Here is an 18093-nt window from a genome sequence, read left to right as displayed (position 1 = left end):
GAGCAGAGGATGCATGGGGACCCTGGAGCAGAGAGTGTCCGGGCTATGACCTGTCACAGCATGTGGGCTACAGACAGGGTAGGAGGGCACCTGGAACATGGTCATAGAACTTAGAATGTAGGCTTCATAGCTCAGTGGGGGGCCTGGAGCAGACAGTGTCGGGGCTGCAGCAATGTCAGAATCTAGGATGTAAACGGGATCCCAAAGCCCACTTGGTTCAAACTACTCATTTTAAACGTATTCCTGGCATTTCCAGCTACCCGGAAGGACTGCATCTCCAAGTTCCTTTATTTAATAAAGACGATGTAGACTAGGCCAAAGTAGAGAAATTAGACCCATTGCGCCCTCCCCGAACTCCCGGTTAAAAAGCACGCATTCGGTGGGCTCCGGGCGGCGGCGCTGGCGGCGGAGGAGGAGGAGCGACTCCTTCCTCTTCTTCCTTTCCGCCCTCGCCTTCGCCCCCTCCTTTACGGCACCATGGCTCCGGGGGCGACCGTCTCGGAGCGGTGGTCAAGGTGTCCTACGAGCCGAAGGTTTGCAAGTCCTCCACGCCCGAGAAGGTGAACCAGCGCCGGACGTGGCGCCGCAGGAGGGCGAGGAGGTCCGCGTGGGGACGCGGGGCACGCTAACTGGGTGACCCTGGGCAAGTCACTTAATCATGTCTGCCTCAGTTTCCTCATCTATAAAATGAGATGGAGAAGGATATGGCAAACACTATAGTATCTTTGTCAAGAAAACCCCAAATGGGGTCACAGAGTTGGACACGACTGAAATGACTGCACAGCAACAGATCACTGGTCCATTTGGTCTATATTGGACTTTTCAGATGCGTGCTGGGCATCATTTGGGAGAGCTAGGCTTGTCTACAACCTTTTTGCATCACCTTTTAAACCTGAAGTATTGTGTGTGTGTGTGTGTGTGTGTGTGTGTGTGTGTGTGTGTGTGTGTGTAAATGTACACCTCCAGTAAAGGCTTCCTCTGTTGATTTATCATGCTGTGAAATTGATCCTGGGTTTTCAAAGGCTCCTACTATGTGACAAGGCACATAGTAGGTACTTAATAAATGTTTATTGAATTGAATTGAATCAAAATGTCAAGAGAACTAGAGGAAGACTACCAGTTTGTTAGGTGGACTTCCCATGAAGAGTTATAATCTCATAAAGCCGGAGCTGGGAGTGCTCATGTTGGTAAGGTCATAGGTCCTTGAAGCATTGCCATGTAAGCACGCTCCCATGCTTAGGTAAACCTGTGACCTCTTTAATGTGGGTGTGATATAGATGAAAACCCATCTAAGCCCTCTCATCCTGTGTACTTTGTTCTGTGACCTGTAATTCTTCAACGGCAATCTATCCAACATGCTGGTCAGCTGTTGACTACCAGTCTCTTGACATTTCAGTTCAATTCAGTAAAGACTTACTAAGCACCTACAATGTGCCAGGCACTGTCAGTTATTCATTCTCCTCACTCCATGACCAGCTCACCTTCTTTTTTCCAATCAAACATGGGATGACATCCTTTTTCTGCTTCTCTGGTACATAGCTTGACTGGTAATATGTTGCAGATTCATGCCCATCGCACACTTCTCCATTGCCCCTTGGGCGACCTTCCACTCTTGAGTGACTCTGATATTCCCTGACTAGCGGCCATGCGGCATCACTGGAAGGGTAGAGTTGTTTAGAAAGACCTTTGTTTCAAGAAGAGGCTGGAGCTCATTGAAAACTCTTGCTCTGTTCTCCCTATTTGATGCTGGGTCCCTAAACAGTGTCTAAGATGTAGGTAGTGATGGACACCCAGTGGGTTGTCCATCCAACTGCTTATCAAAGTCTGGAGAACAGACGTTCTTCATTCACTTGTTTGTTTATTTTTTAATGTGAATAGTTATGCCAAGCTCTTGAATAATTCTAATTCTTGCTTAGTAAACTTACTATTTCTTTGGGTAGAGTTTTTTTTTTTAATGTTTTATTGCTCTCAGTTTTTCTAATTTTTTTTTTGGCTGGATTTTTTATTTGGTTGGTTTTTGTTTTTGTTTTTTAGATTGGGTTTCCAACCATTAATTGACACAGGGGCTTTGAACTCTAAACTGCCAAGGAGTTCGACATATAGGTGCAGGACTTTGGGCAGATGCCTACCTGATCAGCTTAAGCTGATGCAGCACAGAATTCCTGAGCTCCAGTGATCTACCAGCCTCGGCCTTCTTGGCAATAGAGATCATAAGGGTGTGCCACCACACCTGGTTATAGCTTCCTTTTGTCTTCTATCATTTCCCAGCCTGTTCCTAGATTAAACCCTTCCTGTGACAGAAACACACACACACACACACACACACACACACACACACACTTCAGATTTAAATGGTGATTCAAAAGGTTGTAGACAAGTCTAGCTCTCCCAAATGATGCCCAGCACGCATCTGAAAAGTCCGATATAGACCAAATGGACCAGTGATCTGTTGCTGGGCAGTCATTTCAGTCGTGTCCAACTCTGTGACCCCATTTGGGGTTTTCTTGACAAAGATACTGGAGTGGTTTGCCATTTCCTTCTCCATCTTATTTTATAGATGAGGAAACTGAGGCACACAGGGTTAAGTGACTTGCCCAGGGTCACACAGCTAGTAAGTGTCTGAAGCCAGGTTTGAACTCATGATAGTGAGAAAGCAAACAAAAATAAACTTCTCATTCCACTCCAGAAATGCATGAAAGATGACTAGGAGTCTGCAGGGATGGATGGGGAAAGGAAACATGCTGGAGAAGCATGTTCAGGTAAATGAGGTGAAGAGATGTGTGAGCTCCTACGGGTGGACCTGAACCCAGCCAGGACTCTGAACAGCCAATGAGAGCTCTGTTGATTGAGGATCCAAAGTTAGGTCCTGGTCCCGGAATATTAGAACAGAAGTAGCTCATAAAGGTAATCGCAGAGGGAGAGAGTGTGGCTATATGCTCCTCACGGTACTGAGAGCCACTGCAGGAGATGGGACCAGGTGGGTACTGGGGCTTCAGTTACAGAGAGGTTGTACAGGACACCTCGAGATCAGCCTGATTCCAACAGCCAACCAAGCCTCATCCTCATCTCAGCCAGGGATAGAACTAACTCCAAACTGGAGATCATGCAAGGAAAAGGCAGAGTCTGGCCGGAGTAGCAGGAGATGGAAATAGAAGGCAGAGACGGAGGCAGACAGTAGAGAATGATACCAGGTGTTCCATCTAGATTGACAATGTCAGTGGCATCCATGCTATAGATTCTTAGGTCGATTTTGAAGTTAAAATTTTGAAGGTGGCTTTTATGAGTAGATGCCCAGAATCCTAGAGATGAAAGAGAACTCAGAGACCATTTAGTCAAACCTTTACCTAAACTGAGTAAACCAAAATCCAATTAACTGGGTGTAACCAAACCCAAGTTGTCACTGTGTTTCCGTAAGCAAAACATCTGGACTTGGACCCAGTACCCTAGCTGTGGCCTGCCTAGGTCAGATAGCGGTGGAACTATGAGAGAATCAGAGAACGAGAGAATCTCAGATTGATAAAGAACCTCAGAGGTCATCTATCCATCCCCTCTGTCATGTGCCCACCAAGTGGTCCTCTAGCTTTCCTCTAAAGATCTCCATGGTCTGAACCAGGAACATACTTCCTCCCAAGGCATCCCATTCCACTTTGGAACACCTACAATTTTTAGGAAATTTTTTTTTCCTTACATTTAACCTAGATTTGTCTCTGTAACTTCAAGTCATTGCTCTGCGTGCTGCCTTACAACAACACCTCACCAAAAAAAAAAAAAAAACAAACCTGATGTTTTCTACATATTCCCTTTAAATATTTGAATAGAGTTGTTACATCCTTTGAAGTATTTTCTTCCCCAGGCTAAGCATCCTCAGTTCCAGTGCTAGTAGAACATGTTCTCAGTCCGTCTCCTTTGCAAGCCTGATGACCACTCTACTTTGTCTATGTCCTTCCTAAATTGTGGCATGTAAGTGACAAAGCTGATGGTCACATATCAGGCCAGCATCCAAACTCGTCCCCCTTTGCCAAGGAGTCACTGGATGGATGCCCGATCTCATGATGGAGTGACTGCTTCTCAGGGACATTGTTGAGGTAACTCTTCTCCAGGTATGACTTGGATCGGACAGCCTTTCAAGTCCCTTTGTGCTCTGAGAACACAGGATTCTGTGAATTTAGAGGCAGATATGGTCATGGAAGGACCAGGGATCAGAACATCCCTTGGACTTAAAAAACCACAAATTAACATCATCTAAGTTTTTTCGTATTTTTCATTCATTTTATTAAATATCTTCCAAGGGTCCCGTGTACATGGGCCAAGGCTGCATATTTGACACCTCTGCTAAAGAACACGGATGCATTTGGTCTTGAAATCAGCATATGTCAACTTTAACTCCAGCTTTGCCAAGGACTTTCTGCAAGACCTTGGACAAGTCTGTCTAAGCTTCTATTTCCTCATCTACAAAATTGGGAAAATAATGCTTGCACTGAATACCGGCGATGGTTGTTATGGGGAAAGAGTGTTGAAAATCCAAAAGCATTACACACACATTGGGACAATGTCATGATCATTCAGACAGTCAACCAACAGATGCCCACACTGCTTCTAGCTATGGTTTTGATTACAGAAAAGGCACAAATGGAGGTGAAAAATGGCCCCTGCCCTCAGGACTTCTTAACCTTGTGGAGGTGCTAGGAAGGGGAAGGAAAGATATAGGAATTATGGACAAATAGGCAGCAATGTTCCAGAAATATTCAACAAATTGGAGGACTCAGAGCCAGAAGTTCTGACTTAGAATCCTGGGTTTGTCACTAAAGGGGTTGTGTGATCTTAGACAAGTCATTGACCTTTCTAGGCCCCAGTTTTCTCCCTTTAAAGTATTGCAGGATTGGACTAGGCAATCTGAAAGGTCCCCTATAGCTCAAATAGTCACTAATTTTATGATTTTTGAATGTAATGAGATCCAATGATCTAAAATTTGTAAAGCACTGCACTAAGGGCTGGAACATAATAGAGTCTTTCCCAATGCTTCTTGCCTTCTCTCTTGACTTTCCCTTATTCCCCCTCTAGAATAGCTTTTAACTGCATAGACTTTTGGAATTAGGAGGTGTGGGGCTCTTCTGCAGAGGCAAGGCTATATCCCATGGTTTGGGGTTGAGACAGGTGTCAAAGGAAAGACCACCAAAGAAGGGGACAGAAGAGGGAGGTGACTGGTCCTCAGGCACATGGGAATGACAGCCTGGCAGCTCTACCAGCCACAAACCATCCCACTCTTCAAAGCCAACTCTCCTCCTGGGACATGGGAAAGGTGAAAGCCTAAAGGGGAATGTGGAAAGGGCTGCTATGGTGAGGTGGTAGGTGTCTCCTCCCTCATGGGAAGTCTCCTAAGCAAGGCTGAATTACTGCTTATCAAGCATGCTGATCCTAAAACGGATTAACTTGGAGATTCTGAGGTTCTGTGGCAATCTAATGTCTCCTCTGACACAATGAAAGGAGTTCCAGCTACCTCCCCTGTTATCATCAGGCACCACCACATCTCCGCTCATTAATCTGGACCTTCAACGTTCAATATAAAGCACATTGATTAAGTGGCTAATGTGTACAGGATGATTCTTCTTGCTGCTGAGAAAGTAGAGTTAATTAAGACACTGGCCCCTGCCCTCAAGTAGCTCATAGTCTAGCCAGAGATAGCTATGGTAGCTGACTGACAGTGTGCCAATAGACACATGAGTGGTGCAGACAGCATGTCCAGGTAAGGTGGCAAGGAGGACTTGGGGAATGAGCCCTCTATGAGAAATGAGTGCTCCTGTTGTAGCTCATTTCCTGAGCAACATTTAGCAGATCCTATCTCCCAGCCTCAGTTTCTTTTCTTTCAAATAAGTGGCTTGGCTTCTAGATATGTTACTCAAGAGTATTCCAATAGAGAGGCATTGGCATTGGCAGGAATGGGAGGTTGACGGGGAGCAATTGTAGTGTAAGCCAGGTGGAAATCTGGAGCTTTTGCATGAGAGTCTCCTCATTGGGACAGAGAATGAGAATTTAATGCATACATAAGGCACAGAGGTGGGAGGAGGGATCCCCCTATGTCTTTTCTCAGTGCCAGAAGGAAGAAGAAAGTTTCTTCTCTCCCAAGCTCTCAGATTAACTTTGGCCCCCCTCACCGATGTTTAGCATCCAGCCATCATTCTCTCCACCAATAAGGAAGCTTGATGCAAATGCTCCTGGCTTTCACCTGCATTGCATTTGGATCAAAGGACTTAAAATGAAAAAAAAAAAGGCCATGAAGCTGTGACCCCCAAAGGTGAAGGTAGTAGCAGAGGAAATGTTCCAGGATCCTTAGATGTGGACCTGGAAGGGACCTTAAAAGAGAAAGTCTAGAATAGAAGAACGGGAAGAGGCCTGAGAAATGATTTAATCCAACTCCCCCGTGGAAGAGAGGCAATAAGACATCTTAGAGATGTCACTCAAGAAGCAGTTAGGTCAGGGACACAGGGCCAGGAAACAGCAGAGCCATGATCAGAAGCCAGATCTGTTTATTTCAAGTTCCACAAACGCTAAGAGGTTGGGAGACTCACTCCAGGTTAGGTGACAAGGGACGACACTAGGCAGGGCCTCTGTTTGTTGAGGCAAGGCTGCAAGGTTAATTAAGGACACGGAAGGTAAAGAGTGGGAAGGATTTGGGGTGAAGGACGAAGCGGTAGATCAGCTTCAGGTTGTCCTTACACAAAGTCTCCACCTGGAAATTTTTCAAGACCTGAAACAGATAGACGAATTTCAAATGTATTGTCCCATTCACCCCCAGATTCTGGCTCCGAGAATCCTGGGGGTCCTCCCCTTGTCTCTTGAGGGGTCTGCTACTTTCCTTTGGCCCCTGCTAACTCCCCTGTTTTCTCCTCGATGGGGTCACAGCCCACTCTTTTCTTGCACCATTCCTTTACAAGACTTCCTTAGAGCCTCCGAGAGACACCCCCTAACCCTACTCCTCCTAAATTTCTAGCAATGTTTGTCTTGGATAATAGACTAAAGGGGCAAGTGAGTATTGCCTTTTCATTTCTGAAGGGATAGCAAGTATACTCCAAAAAGGGCTTATACCTATTTTGCATGATCTTAAGCTGTAGGACTTTGGCCAGGGAGTAGAAGTCATAGGGAAGAACGTTTCAACTCCATAAAAAGACTTTTGTAAGAAATAGAGGTATTCTACAGCAAAATGGAGTGACTCAGGTTGGGTGGTGAGCTCCCTGTCCCTTCAGATATCCAATCAAAAACTGGACAATCACGGCTTAGAGATTCAACTTGAGGTTGAACTAATTTGACCTATGTAAGTCCCTTCCAGCTCTAAAAGTCTTGGCTTGTCCCCAAACACCCCCTCTCTGTTCCCAAGCCCTTCCCCCACCTGGTGGAGTGCCCTCCACTCAGGCCACTCACATGGTGCAAGAAGAGGAGCATTTCTGTCTCGGCCAGCCTGCGGCCAATGCACTGGCGAATTCCATAGCCGAAGAACAAGAAGCGGAAGTTGGAGATCTGATTGTTGCCTGGGTCAGAGGCGGCAGCCAGCCAGCGAGTGGGGTCATAGCGTTCGGGCCTGACAAACACCTCCGGGCTGCGGCCCATGGCGTAGAGGGGGATCTGGATCAGGGTCTGTGAGGTGGACAGGATGTTTAGGGCCTGGGCTGGGGTGCAATATGAGAGCTTGGGAGGAAGAAGATGATAGAGGGGGAAGGGGTAGGATTGGGTGGATTTTTCTCCCCTAGGATCCTCAGGGGTCTTCTTAGGGGTTTTAGGAGTCTGGAGTCCCTCCCAGCTACAATAGTCTATGTTTCTAGGATCCTTCCAGTTCTGCGTTCTACAGGTTGAAGTTCTTTCCCCCAATAGAATATAAGCCCCTTGAGGGTAAGAACTAAAGTACCTGCCTTCATCTTCAAGATTTCCTTGTATCCATAGTAAACTGGCACTTTGCTACACACAAAGTAGGTGCTTAGTAAATGTTTGTTGATTGCATTTCCAGTCTGATCTATGTTCTAGATTGAGTTCTTTCAAGCTCTATTATTCCATGTTTGAGTTCTAAGGTGTCTTCTCGGTGTGACGCTCTGGGACTCTAAATCAGGATTCTGAGAGTGAATGGAGGGCTGTGGATTAGAAGGTGGTCTAGAAGGGTAGGGAAGGTGGGGCCAGAGTGGTGTTGACTCACGCCAGTAGGGACATTGTAATTCTGCAGGACCGTGTCTTTGGCCAGGTAGCGATGTAAGAGAGAGCCAACTGGATAAAGCCTGAAGAGGGGAACAAGGAAGAGGGATCACTCACTCCTGCACCCTGCCAGGGGTGACCTTTGGCCCCATCCCCCATTTCCTCTCCCGTATCCTATCAGATCAAGTTTTCTCTAAAACCTGGGCTGCACCCCTTTCTAAAGGGTATCCCTTCCAACCCCTTTAGCCATTCAGAAAATCGAAAACAAAAAAACCAAAACAAATAATAAGCAAGGTCATCCGGAGTCTGAGGGTATTTCACATAGATGAAAGTGATTGAGGGCAACTGAGCCATTCAGCCCAGAGGGTTCTACACTGGCTCTCTTCAAATATGTGAAGAGCTGTACTTGGGCTGAGATAACAGATTGGTTCCACATAGACCCAGAGAAAAGAAATAAGACCAAAAAAGGGAAAGTTACAAGGGAGTAAGGTAAAGCTCAAAATAATTTAAAATGACAGGGGCACTTCAAAGATATACGGGGACCCATCATGAAATATGGACTACCGCATGTGGTAGTAAGCTCCCTGTCACTGGAGGTATTAAAGAGGCTGAATGATCAGCCTTCAGGACAGAATTAGGGGGAATTTCTTCCCTGAGTAAGGGTCTGACAAGATGACTCTTGAAGTCTCCTCCAGCTCTGGTATTCTACATCTCTCCTAAGGAGTCTGAGGTCATAGGATCATGGATCTAGAGTCTTTAGAAACCATCTAGACTAGCTGCTTTACTTTTACAGAGGAGAAAACTGAAGCCCAGAGAAATTAAATGACTTAACCAGGAACACCTTGCATCTTTTTTTTGAAATCGGCTCTAATGGGAAATAATTTCATAGGCAGTCACCTCTGGAAGCCTGCTTTCCCTGGTCAGGGAAAGAAAAGGGAAGTAGGCACTAGAGACAAAGTCACCTCCTTCTTCCCAGTTTGGCCATGGGAGGACACTGACTCTAGGTTTTACAGCCAATCCCCCTCACTCCTCTACCTCCCTACCTTCTACCCCCACCCCACAAACCTCAGGGTCTCTTTGATGGCAGCACGAAGCAGAGGCAGTTCCTTGACCAATAATTCCGGGTTCTCTTTGAGCCGTGCCGCTGCCTCCTTACTCTCTGTCCTCAAAGCACTCTGTAGGTCTTGGTTCCGGGCCAGCTCAAAGAGGGTCGATATTATAGGGAATGAGGTCTGTGAAAGGAGTAGGGCTCAGGTCAAGAGAAAGACACCCATGGAGCCAGGAGTTGGCATCTCCCCCTCAGACCAGACTGCTCTCTGAGGTGAGGGGCCATGCATTCCCTTTAGGCCAAGGGGCTTCCTTGAGCTCCTCACAATCATCATTTCTCTTGAGGCCATTAGATCAACACTGTAAAGACTGTGAGAGGGATGAAGGGAAGAAATAATGACTCAGGAGACAGAGAAGCTGACAGACAGACAGGCTGGCAGGCAGGAATGATGGAAGGAAGACAAGAAGGCAGTCAGGTAGGCAGGCAAATAAGCAGACAGGCAGGCAGGTAGACAAGACAGACTGGATAGATAGATAGATAGATAGATAGATAGATAGATAGATAGATAGATAGATAGATAGACAGACAGACAGAAAAGATGGATGGCCGGATGGGTGGACAAATAGGAAGGAAGGAAGAAAGAGATGGATAAGGAGACAGAGAGACAGATATATAGATAAGTCAAACACTTAATAAGTACTTACTGTGTTTCAAGCATTGCACTAATGCTAGAGATATAAATACAAGCAAGACAGTCCCTGCCCTTAAGGAGCTTATGCTCTAATGGAGGAAGACATTACATAAAGGGGGTCTAGAAAGGGGAGGTAGAGGGAGAAAGGTATCTGTACAGGAGCAATGAGGGAGTTCAGAGCAGACATGGGAGAAGATGCTAAGGATTTGATGGTCATTGGAGGGGGCATTAGGCATCTGAGGGGGTACTGGGGTGTCTAAGTGGCTAGGAGGAGTGAGTGGTTCTGTGATATCGCTGCTCAGTTGAGCCCTAACCGTTTCCACGCTTCCAGCAGTGAGTTCCGTGATGTTGGCTTTGATGGCATCTAGAGAGAGGTCACCCCTCATCAGCAGTTCAGCCATGATACCTGAGTATTGGGGTGAGCCATTCAAACACATCTCCTGGTAGATTTTCTGAATGCACTTTTCAGCTAGAGGAGGATGGAGATTGGAATAAAGAGATTGAAGGGACACCAGAACTGAGCCCTTTTCTCATGACTCTGGGCATCTCACTCTTCTTCTCCCCACTGATATAAGACTCTAGTCTCCTACCCCTCCTATTCCCCCAACCCCTTACCCTCTTCCTCTCTTCATTCTTCTGTTTCTCCAATTTAAATAGCCCTTTGAGGTAGATAATGCAAATACTATTTCCTTCATTTTACAAATGGGAAAACTGAGATTCCAAGAGATTAATTTAGCCAGAGTTTCACAGCAAAGAAGTACCATGATCGGAATCCAAGATTTGAATTTCTGTTCTCTATTGTGAGGCTCCTCCCAGCTCTAACTCTCTATGCCATAACATGGACCGACTTTAAAATTCTGTGCTCCATAGTCTCATTTTCCCTCTTATTAGAAAAAATAATATATGTTCTATGTTCTAAAACACATCAGCACTAACACTTCCTTCCCTCAACTCCCCATCTTCCCACTGCTCTCCTCAGGCCCAGGGTGGGGGCCAAAAGATGCCCTCCTCACCATACTGGAAAGTATCATCCCAAGCTTGTAAGTGCAGTTTCCATGTCTTGGAATTGAACAATTGGGTCAGGGCCATGGGTGTGTAGATGAGCAGAGGTGTGGAAGATAGTATGTTGTTCATGGCCTGGATGAACTTCAGACCATCAGGATTTGGATTGTTGCTTAGCAATCCCAGTCGTTCTCCATACAAGACGTAGGTACCAGCTGCAGGATGGGGGCGGGGAAAGAGAGAAGGCTGAGTGGTGCCTCTTGCCTGGGTACTCAAGTACCCAACTGCCCCTTCGCCTCTTCCCACCCTTGGTAACTCTGGTAGCTCTCCTCTTTTCTTGAGCAGAAGTCCAATTTCTTCTTGACTCAGGCAGCTTCTGCTGCCATTGCCCATGCCTCTCCTCCCTTGCCTTAGGGATTGCTCCTCTCTCTAGCCTATTCACTCTCAGTCTCTTCTGCTGGCTCATCATCCATGTCCTGCCCTCTCATTATATGGTCTCCTAAGCTTCTATCTTCTGCCCTCCTTACTTCTTTCTCAATACCTTCTCTTACCTCCCTTGACTTAACTAGGATGTCTATACACATAACTCCCAAGTTTATGTGTCTATCCTGCTCATTCTAGTGGGCTCTAATGCCACAGAACCAACTTAGAGTGGCTATCTCCACCCTGGTGTCCCACTGACATCTCAGACTCAAAATAAGCAAAAGAGAACTTATCATCTCTAATGTGAAACCTGTTCTATCTCCAAATTTCCCTATTTCTATAGAGAGCACCATTTTCCTTCCAGATACCCAGGCTTGTGACCTTGGAGTTATCCTCACATATACATTTCCTTCGTCCCTGATATATAGTCAATTGCTCAATCTTGTCATTCCTCTCTCCTAACTTGGCTACTCATACCAATTGGACGAGATGGAAGTCACCATGGCCATTCTTTCTGGTGAGGTGGAAGAACATCAGGTCTTACCATCTGCCGTACTACTGCCTTTTCATATTTTCTGGGCACTGCCATCTGCCTTACCTCTTTGCTCCCTGGACTTCTAGCACCATTAACTAACTCATCTAGCCAACTGAAGGACCCCTGAGTCTTGCAATCTGCCCCTTCAGACTGCAGCACCCTGAAGACTTCTGGGCTTCCCATTCTCCCTGCAACCAAACTTTCTTTTCTATAATAACTTCCCCAATTAGAGGATAAACTCCTTGAAAGCAGGGACTGTTTCCATTTTTTTCTATTAGCATCTCCAGTGCTTATCACAATGTTTGTTACATTAAGCTCTTTTTTTTCTGGTAATTAAGGTTAAGTGGCTTGCCCAGGGTCTCACAGCTAGTAAGTGTCTGAGGCTAGGTTTGAACTCAGGTCTTCCTGACTCCAAGGGCCAGTGCTTTATCCACTGTGCCACCTAGCTGCCCTATAAGATCTTCATTAATGTGTTTTTTTAATTCATTCATTAACTTGTGACAATGCAGTCTTCTAGATCTTCTCCCTGCACGGTCAATTCTTCTATGTCTCCTCCACTGGTTCGTTTTCCCAAAATGTCAACTGGAGAGCTAAAGTCATTCTCTCTCTTCCCTGTCTTCTACTCTCCTGGCTTAAGGCTAACTCTGACCCACCTCCAGACTTGATGTCAACTCAGGCATCTTAGATCCTTGACTTCACACCTAGTACCTCCTTAACCAGCAGATGCTAATACCTCTCCTACCTTAGGACCTCTTAAATAACCTCATTTCTCCACTCTCACATCCCTCTCTTTCCTTCCCTTCACCCCACCCAAACGCACACGGGCAATCTCATTTCTCGGGATGCCAAACTAGCAGGCATCTTCCACATTTAAATGTCTTATTTGGTTCAGCTGGAACAACCTTCAGTCACTTCATACCCACTTCCATCTGGTTCAAAATCCTGCTCTGAGTTCACTTTCTCAAGGAAGTCTTCCAAGATTACTACCACCCCTCACAAACAGACACCTCCCCACCCCACTCTTCCCCCTACCTCATACCTTCTGTAGTGAATCTGAATACATGGGGGCAGAGGTTGAAGGTCATAGACTTTCGAGCGTTCTTCTGGATTTGATCATTCAACTGTTGGACAAAATCTTGGCAAACGGATGTCACCAAGGGGGCGAACTGACCGGTACTCTTTACGGAGAGCACTTCCTGGTTCAACTTGATGCGGTAATTTAACCATTCTTTCCCATTCCTGGAATTAAGGGTTCAAGGTGATGGTCAGGAATTGAGTACACCTTGCCAGCTTGGGACATTTTGAAAGGAATGCACCCATTGTGGATAATAGACAAAATGAACTTAGAACTCCTGTACAGGAAGGAAAATTCGCTCTGACAGGTTTTACCGAGATTTCATTGTGTGGGATTCTTGGCTGAAATATGACTCTGGAAGGGTACTTTAGTCAAGACTGACTCTTTGTGACCCCATTTGGGGTTTTCTTAGCAAAGATACTAGAAAGGTCTGCTATGTCCTTCTCCAGCTCATTTTATAGGAGGGGAAACTGAGGCAAACTGGGTTAAGTGACTTGCCCAAGGTGACATAGCTAGTAAGTGACTTGCCCAAGGTGACATGGCATAGTCTGAGGCTGGATTTGAACTCAGGAGGTTGATTCTTCCTGACCCCAGGACCGGCACTCTCCATTGTGCCATCTAGCTTCTCTTGAAGAGTATACCTTTGTTAAAAAAAAAAATTAAACGCAGAATAAATAAAGGGGGGAGGAAGGAAGTAGCATGTGTACTAAGCAGATCTACACCTGTGAGGAAATCATGGACTTGAGAGATCAATGGGGGGAATGCAACAGTGAGGCAGTTGTGAGAGCAGGAGCAAGAAGGAGACAAGGAGGCAGGAAGACAGATCCTCATGGCGAGGCTTCATATTATAGTAACTGGGAACTTCAGCTACTTTCATCCACAGTTTCAGCATCACTTTGTGCTTTCTCTCTTTCTCACTGCCAGAAATCAAAGAAGCAGAAAGATTCACAGTTTGTCTTAATCATCGAATCCATCCTTCTGAAGGTGGAGGCAGTGACAAGAGAAATGTCAGTTGGGCATTTGAAGCTGACCAGCAAAGAGAGAGAGTGGCTGAACTCTAACCTAGTCCAGCTGTATCTGGGGTGTTGACTGACAGGTACAAACATTTTAGAAAGTAAAAGGACTGGGTGTGTGGGGTGAAAAAGAGGAGATGGTGAGGGGTTAAATCACATGACACTTGATTGATGTACCTGGGAATGCTTAGCCTGGAGAAGGGAATTCTTTGGGAGGGAACAGTGGGACAGGATAACAGTAACAACAACAGCAACAACATTAATAATAACAATAATAAAGCAGCATTTATTATGTGTCAGGAGCAATGCTAAGCACTTTACAAATATTTTCTCATTTGATCCTCACAGCCCTGGGAGGTAGATGCTATTATTGAACCCATTTGACAGTTGAAGAAACTGAGGCAGACAGAGGACAAGCGACTTGCCCAGGATCACACAGCTAGTAAGTGTCGGAGGCTGGATTTGAACTCCAATCTTGCTGACTCCAGGCCCAGTGCTCTAACTACAGTGCCACCTAGCTCCCAGAAGGTGATAGGTTCCCCTTCATTGGAAGCTTTCAAGTGGAGCTGAACGTCTGCTTTGTAGTGATAATGTAGAGACATTCTTGTTCAATATAGATAAGGGTTGTATTAGATGACTTCTCTTGTCTCTTCCTATCAATCAACCAACTAGATGAAGAACCTACTAGGCGCAAGACACTGGGGATATAAGTATAAGGCAGGTAGGTGAAGCACTGAACTGAGGCATGAGGGCAAATCATGCCTCAAACACATATTCGCTGAATGATGATGGGCAAGACATTGAACTTCTCAGAGCCTCAGTTTCCCTCTCTGCAAAAAGGGGATAATGATAGCCCTCACCTCATAGTGTTGTGTGAAAATTAAATGAGATGATATTTGCAATGTGCTTGGCAAACCTGAAGGGGCTACAGGAATGTCAGGTCTTATTAAGTACAAGGAATCAAAACAACTCTGACATTTGTGAGAATCAGAGAAGTTGATGTCTCAAAGGGGAAAGAAGCTAACTTCAGCCTAAATAATAAATTGATCTTGAGAGACAACCAAATTTTGTTTAGTCTCAGGAAAGGGTTATTCACTTTTGTCCAGCCTCACGGGCCTCACTCAAGGCTCTGCCTTTGGCTCTCTGCCTGGATGTCTCTACATCGCAGGACCTGAGCCCATTTGGTTCCATTGTGACAATTCCCCCCACTGTGGGGTTGATTCCCACATCAGACCAGAGCTCCACATCTACTTCTGGAACAAGTAATATACTTGGACACCTCTTGAAATGTCCAAAAATGAGCTCGCTGTGCCTTCCCTCCGTCTTCTTTCATCCTTGATGGGTTCTCCCGGGGGCGGGTGGGAGGATCACGTCTCTGTCTGAGACAAGGGATTCTCTAGGACAGGACTGTTCCTCTGTGCCCCATTCCAGCTGACAAGTAGGGTAGCCCCTGGCTGTCTCTGTCTGCTCTGGCCTCCCTCCTTCCCTGGGGACCCTGTACTGCTCCCCAGCCCTACCCAGGTACTCACAGCAGGAAGATGCCACGCTTGATCTTACGGATCTGTCTGTGCATCAACCAGGGCAACACCAGATCCCTTCGGGGAACTGCTCCTTCAGCTTTCAGCACCTTCTCCACATCCTGAGGCATCATCACATTCACTGTGCTCATAGTGCCCACCTTGTCCCTGCAGTTTGGGCAAAAGGACCAGGTAGGATCAAGGCTCAGCATTCACCCTGGCCATCCTCCAACTTCCCAGATAGGCAGTACTGGTTTCTCCCCTTCAGCCTGGGGCTTCTTGGAGAGTGGGGACTGTCTTCTCAATGTAGGAATCTCTTGAGGTTGGGGACCACAAAGGGACCTCTAATATGGAGCCCCTGTTGAACTCTTCTCCAACCTTCAAAGTCCAACTCAAATGCTACCCTCTCCAGGAAGGCCTCCCAGATTCAGCCCAGTTAGTAACATACCCCATCCTCCTTTTACCCTTCCTTTTGTTTGCATCTCTCTAAAGCAGGCATAGTGTAATGTTGTATATTAACAGTTTTCTGTGTTTCTTTCTTAACCCCTCCTTCTGGATTCCAAGTTTCATCATAGCAGAGACCACAGTTAGCAAAAGCTTTGTACCCTCCTAGCAGACTGCAAACCCTTAAGAAAAGTTTGTTGAATCACCAAACAAACAATCAACAAGCATTTATTAAGCACTTACTCTGTGCCAGGCACTGAGAGAATGCTTCTCATTTGCTCTGGAATCAAGTAGCAAGGTCATCCTTCTGTCTAACCTAAATTCTTCTCAGTAGAGCTGGAGTTCTCTGATTAGGATCTTGCTAGAAGAGAAATCCAGTGCACTGCCTGACTGCCTACCTGCCTGCAAAAAAGAGCTCTCAAGCTTCCTTTCCAAAGATGTTATTTCAATGTTTTCACCTCCAGCCATGGTGTCTGAACTGTTTTTCCATGGGTGGAATGGGAGACAGTGAGCTACCGACCCTCCCATCCTGTTTTCCTGTGACCCATAGTTCATCTTCATGAGAACCTAGCTGGTCCAGGACTCAGTTTGGGCCCAGTGTTAAGACTCCTATAGATTGGAGATCAGTTGGAGATCAATCTTTATCTAGAATAGGGGCTTACTCTATGACCAGGGTTAGAGTTTATCCATTCTGGGGCCCACAGGAAGAACAGTGATCAGTCAGATTAACTATTACCTGTAGATGGGTCCCAGCTTCTGAAACATCTCCTGGGTCTCTAGATGCATATTCTCGTAGCCATTGTCCATCCATATTCGCAACATCTTGGTCCAGGGGTTATCTTGGCTCTGGGGAATGGCCTCAAAGGGCCTCACAGAACCAGATAAGGGCTCAGACTCCCTGAGGGGCTCCTGGAGAGCCCCTGTCCTCAGTGTCCGGCATCCTCCCAGCCTCCAGAATAGGGTCTGTAGCAGCTGTGACCCTAACTCTGCTCCTTGCTTCATCTCCCACTGTCTGAATCTTGGGCTGTCCCTGAGTCCAAGCCTATTCCATAGGCTGTTTAAAAAGGAGATATCTCTAATTCAAGGTCAAGGCCAGACCTACATCATGAGGACAGGGCCCAGGGCCATGTAGAAACATAAGAGGAAGTAGGGACAATAAAAATAGGGAGGACATCCTATTAGATGACTCAGAAAGAACCTTAAAATCATCATAGGTCCCATTTTTCATAAATCACAACGGGAGTGATTTGCCCTGGGTCATGGAATGAGCAAGTTCTTGACCTGGGATTCATACTCATGTCTCCTGACTCCTAATTCATGGCTCTTTCCATTACATCACTGACTTTCAAAGGATTGTACCAGAGATAAGGAAAAGTCCTAGTGGTTGCCTGTTCCTGTGGATGTACGTGGGTATATTTGTGAGCATGTGTATGTGTTCACATATGCCCATACATGTTTGTGCTTGTGTCTATGTGTGTGCTGCGCATTGGGCACCATTCATGTTTGTAGACACATGGGTGTCTATTACAAAGTCACCAAAGGTGACTTGAAAAAAAAAACCCAAAAGTCTGAGACTCTGAGACTTGCTAGGCTAGAATATTAAAAAGATGTTGGGGAGCAGCTCGGTGGTGCAATGGATAGAGCACTACCTGTTATTGCACAATGTGGCTGTTACTGTGCACAATGTGCTCATTTCACTCAGCATCAGTTCATATAAGTCTTTCCAGGTTTTTCTGAAGTCAGGAGGACCTGAGTTCAAATCTGACCTCAGACCAAACACTTGACACTTACTAGCTGTGTGACCCTGGGCAAGTCACTTAACCCCAATTGCCTAAAATTAAAAGAAAAAATAGATGTTGGGCAGGGTGGAAATGGGAAGGAGCTGGGAGAATGCTTTACCTCACATGGAGCAGCTGTTAGGTGTTTGAACCACTGTGGGGCTGAGAGAAACAGGTGTGATCTGGAGGCTTCAGGGAGAAGCAGGTGCCTGCAATCCCACAGGTATATTATTAGAGAGTACCATCCTGCCTTAGGATTGGTATTGGCGGTTTGGTGTTTGGGAAACTGGCCTTGGAGTAAGGGCCACATAGCTAAAAGGAGTACAAGGAGGAAGAAGAAGAGGTGAAGAAGAAAGAAGAAGAGGAGGAGAGAGAAGAAAAGAGAGGAGAAT

General features: G+C 46.0%; 1 protein-coding gene across 1 annotated transcript; it reads right to left on the bottom strand.

The window, feature by feature from the left end:
* Positions 1-6576: 6576 nt before the first annotated feature.
* On the bottom strand, positions 6577-17051 carry LOC114030359 (cytochrome P450 11B1, mitochondrial). Its single transcript, XM_027845171.1, has 10 exons — positions 17026-17051; positions 16660-16953; positions 15492-15647; positions 12914-13113; positions 10928-11131; positions 10229-10383; positions 9241-9407; positions 8180-8258; positions 7417-7629; positions 6577-6745 (listed from the first exon to the last, which is right to left on the bottom strand). The coding sequence occupies exons 1-10, from the start codon at positions 17049-17051 to the stop codon at positions 6632-6634; spliced, it is 1608 nt and encodes a 535-aa protein (XP_027700972.1). The 3' UTR covers positions 6577-6631.
* Positions 17052-18093: the final 1042 nt, after the last annotated feature.

This window comes from Vombatus ursinus, unplaced genomic scaffold (genome assembly GCF_900497805.2).
Source record: "Vombatus ursinus unplaced genomic scaffold, bare-nosed wombat genome assembly UNPS02005236.1, whole genome shotgun sequence".
Lineage (NCBI taxonomy): Eukaryota > Metazoa > Chordata > Mammalia > Diprotodontia > Vombatidae > Vombatus > Vombatus ursinus.
Note: the sequence above shows the minus strand (reverse complement) of the source record. Positions and strands in the feature narration are given on the sequence as shown.

Excerpts from the sequence above, each read along its gene's own strand:
- LOC114030359 (XM_027845171.1), bottom strand. The coding sequence starts at position 17,051 with ATGGCCCTGGGCCCTGTCCTCATGAT. Across the intron at positions 10,384-10,927 it reads GGATGATACTTTCCAGTATG|CTGAAAAGTGCATTCAGAAA; the intron begins GTGAGGAGGGCA and ends ATCCTCCTCTAG. Across the intron at positions 8,259-9,240 it reads GCCATCAAAGAGACCCTGAG|GCTTTATCCAGTTGGCTCTC; the intron begins GTTTGTGGGGTG and ends TCCCCTCTTCAG.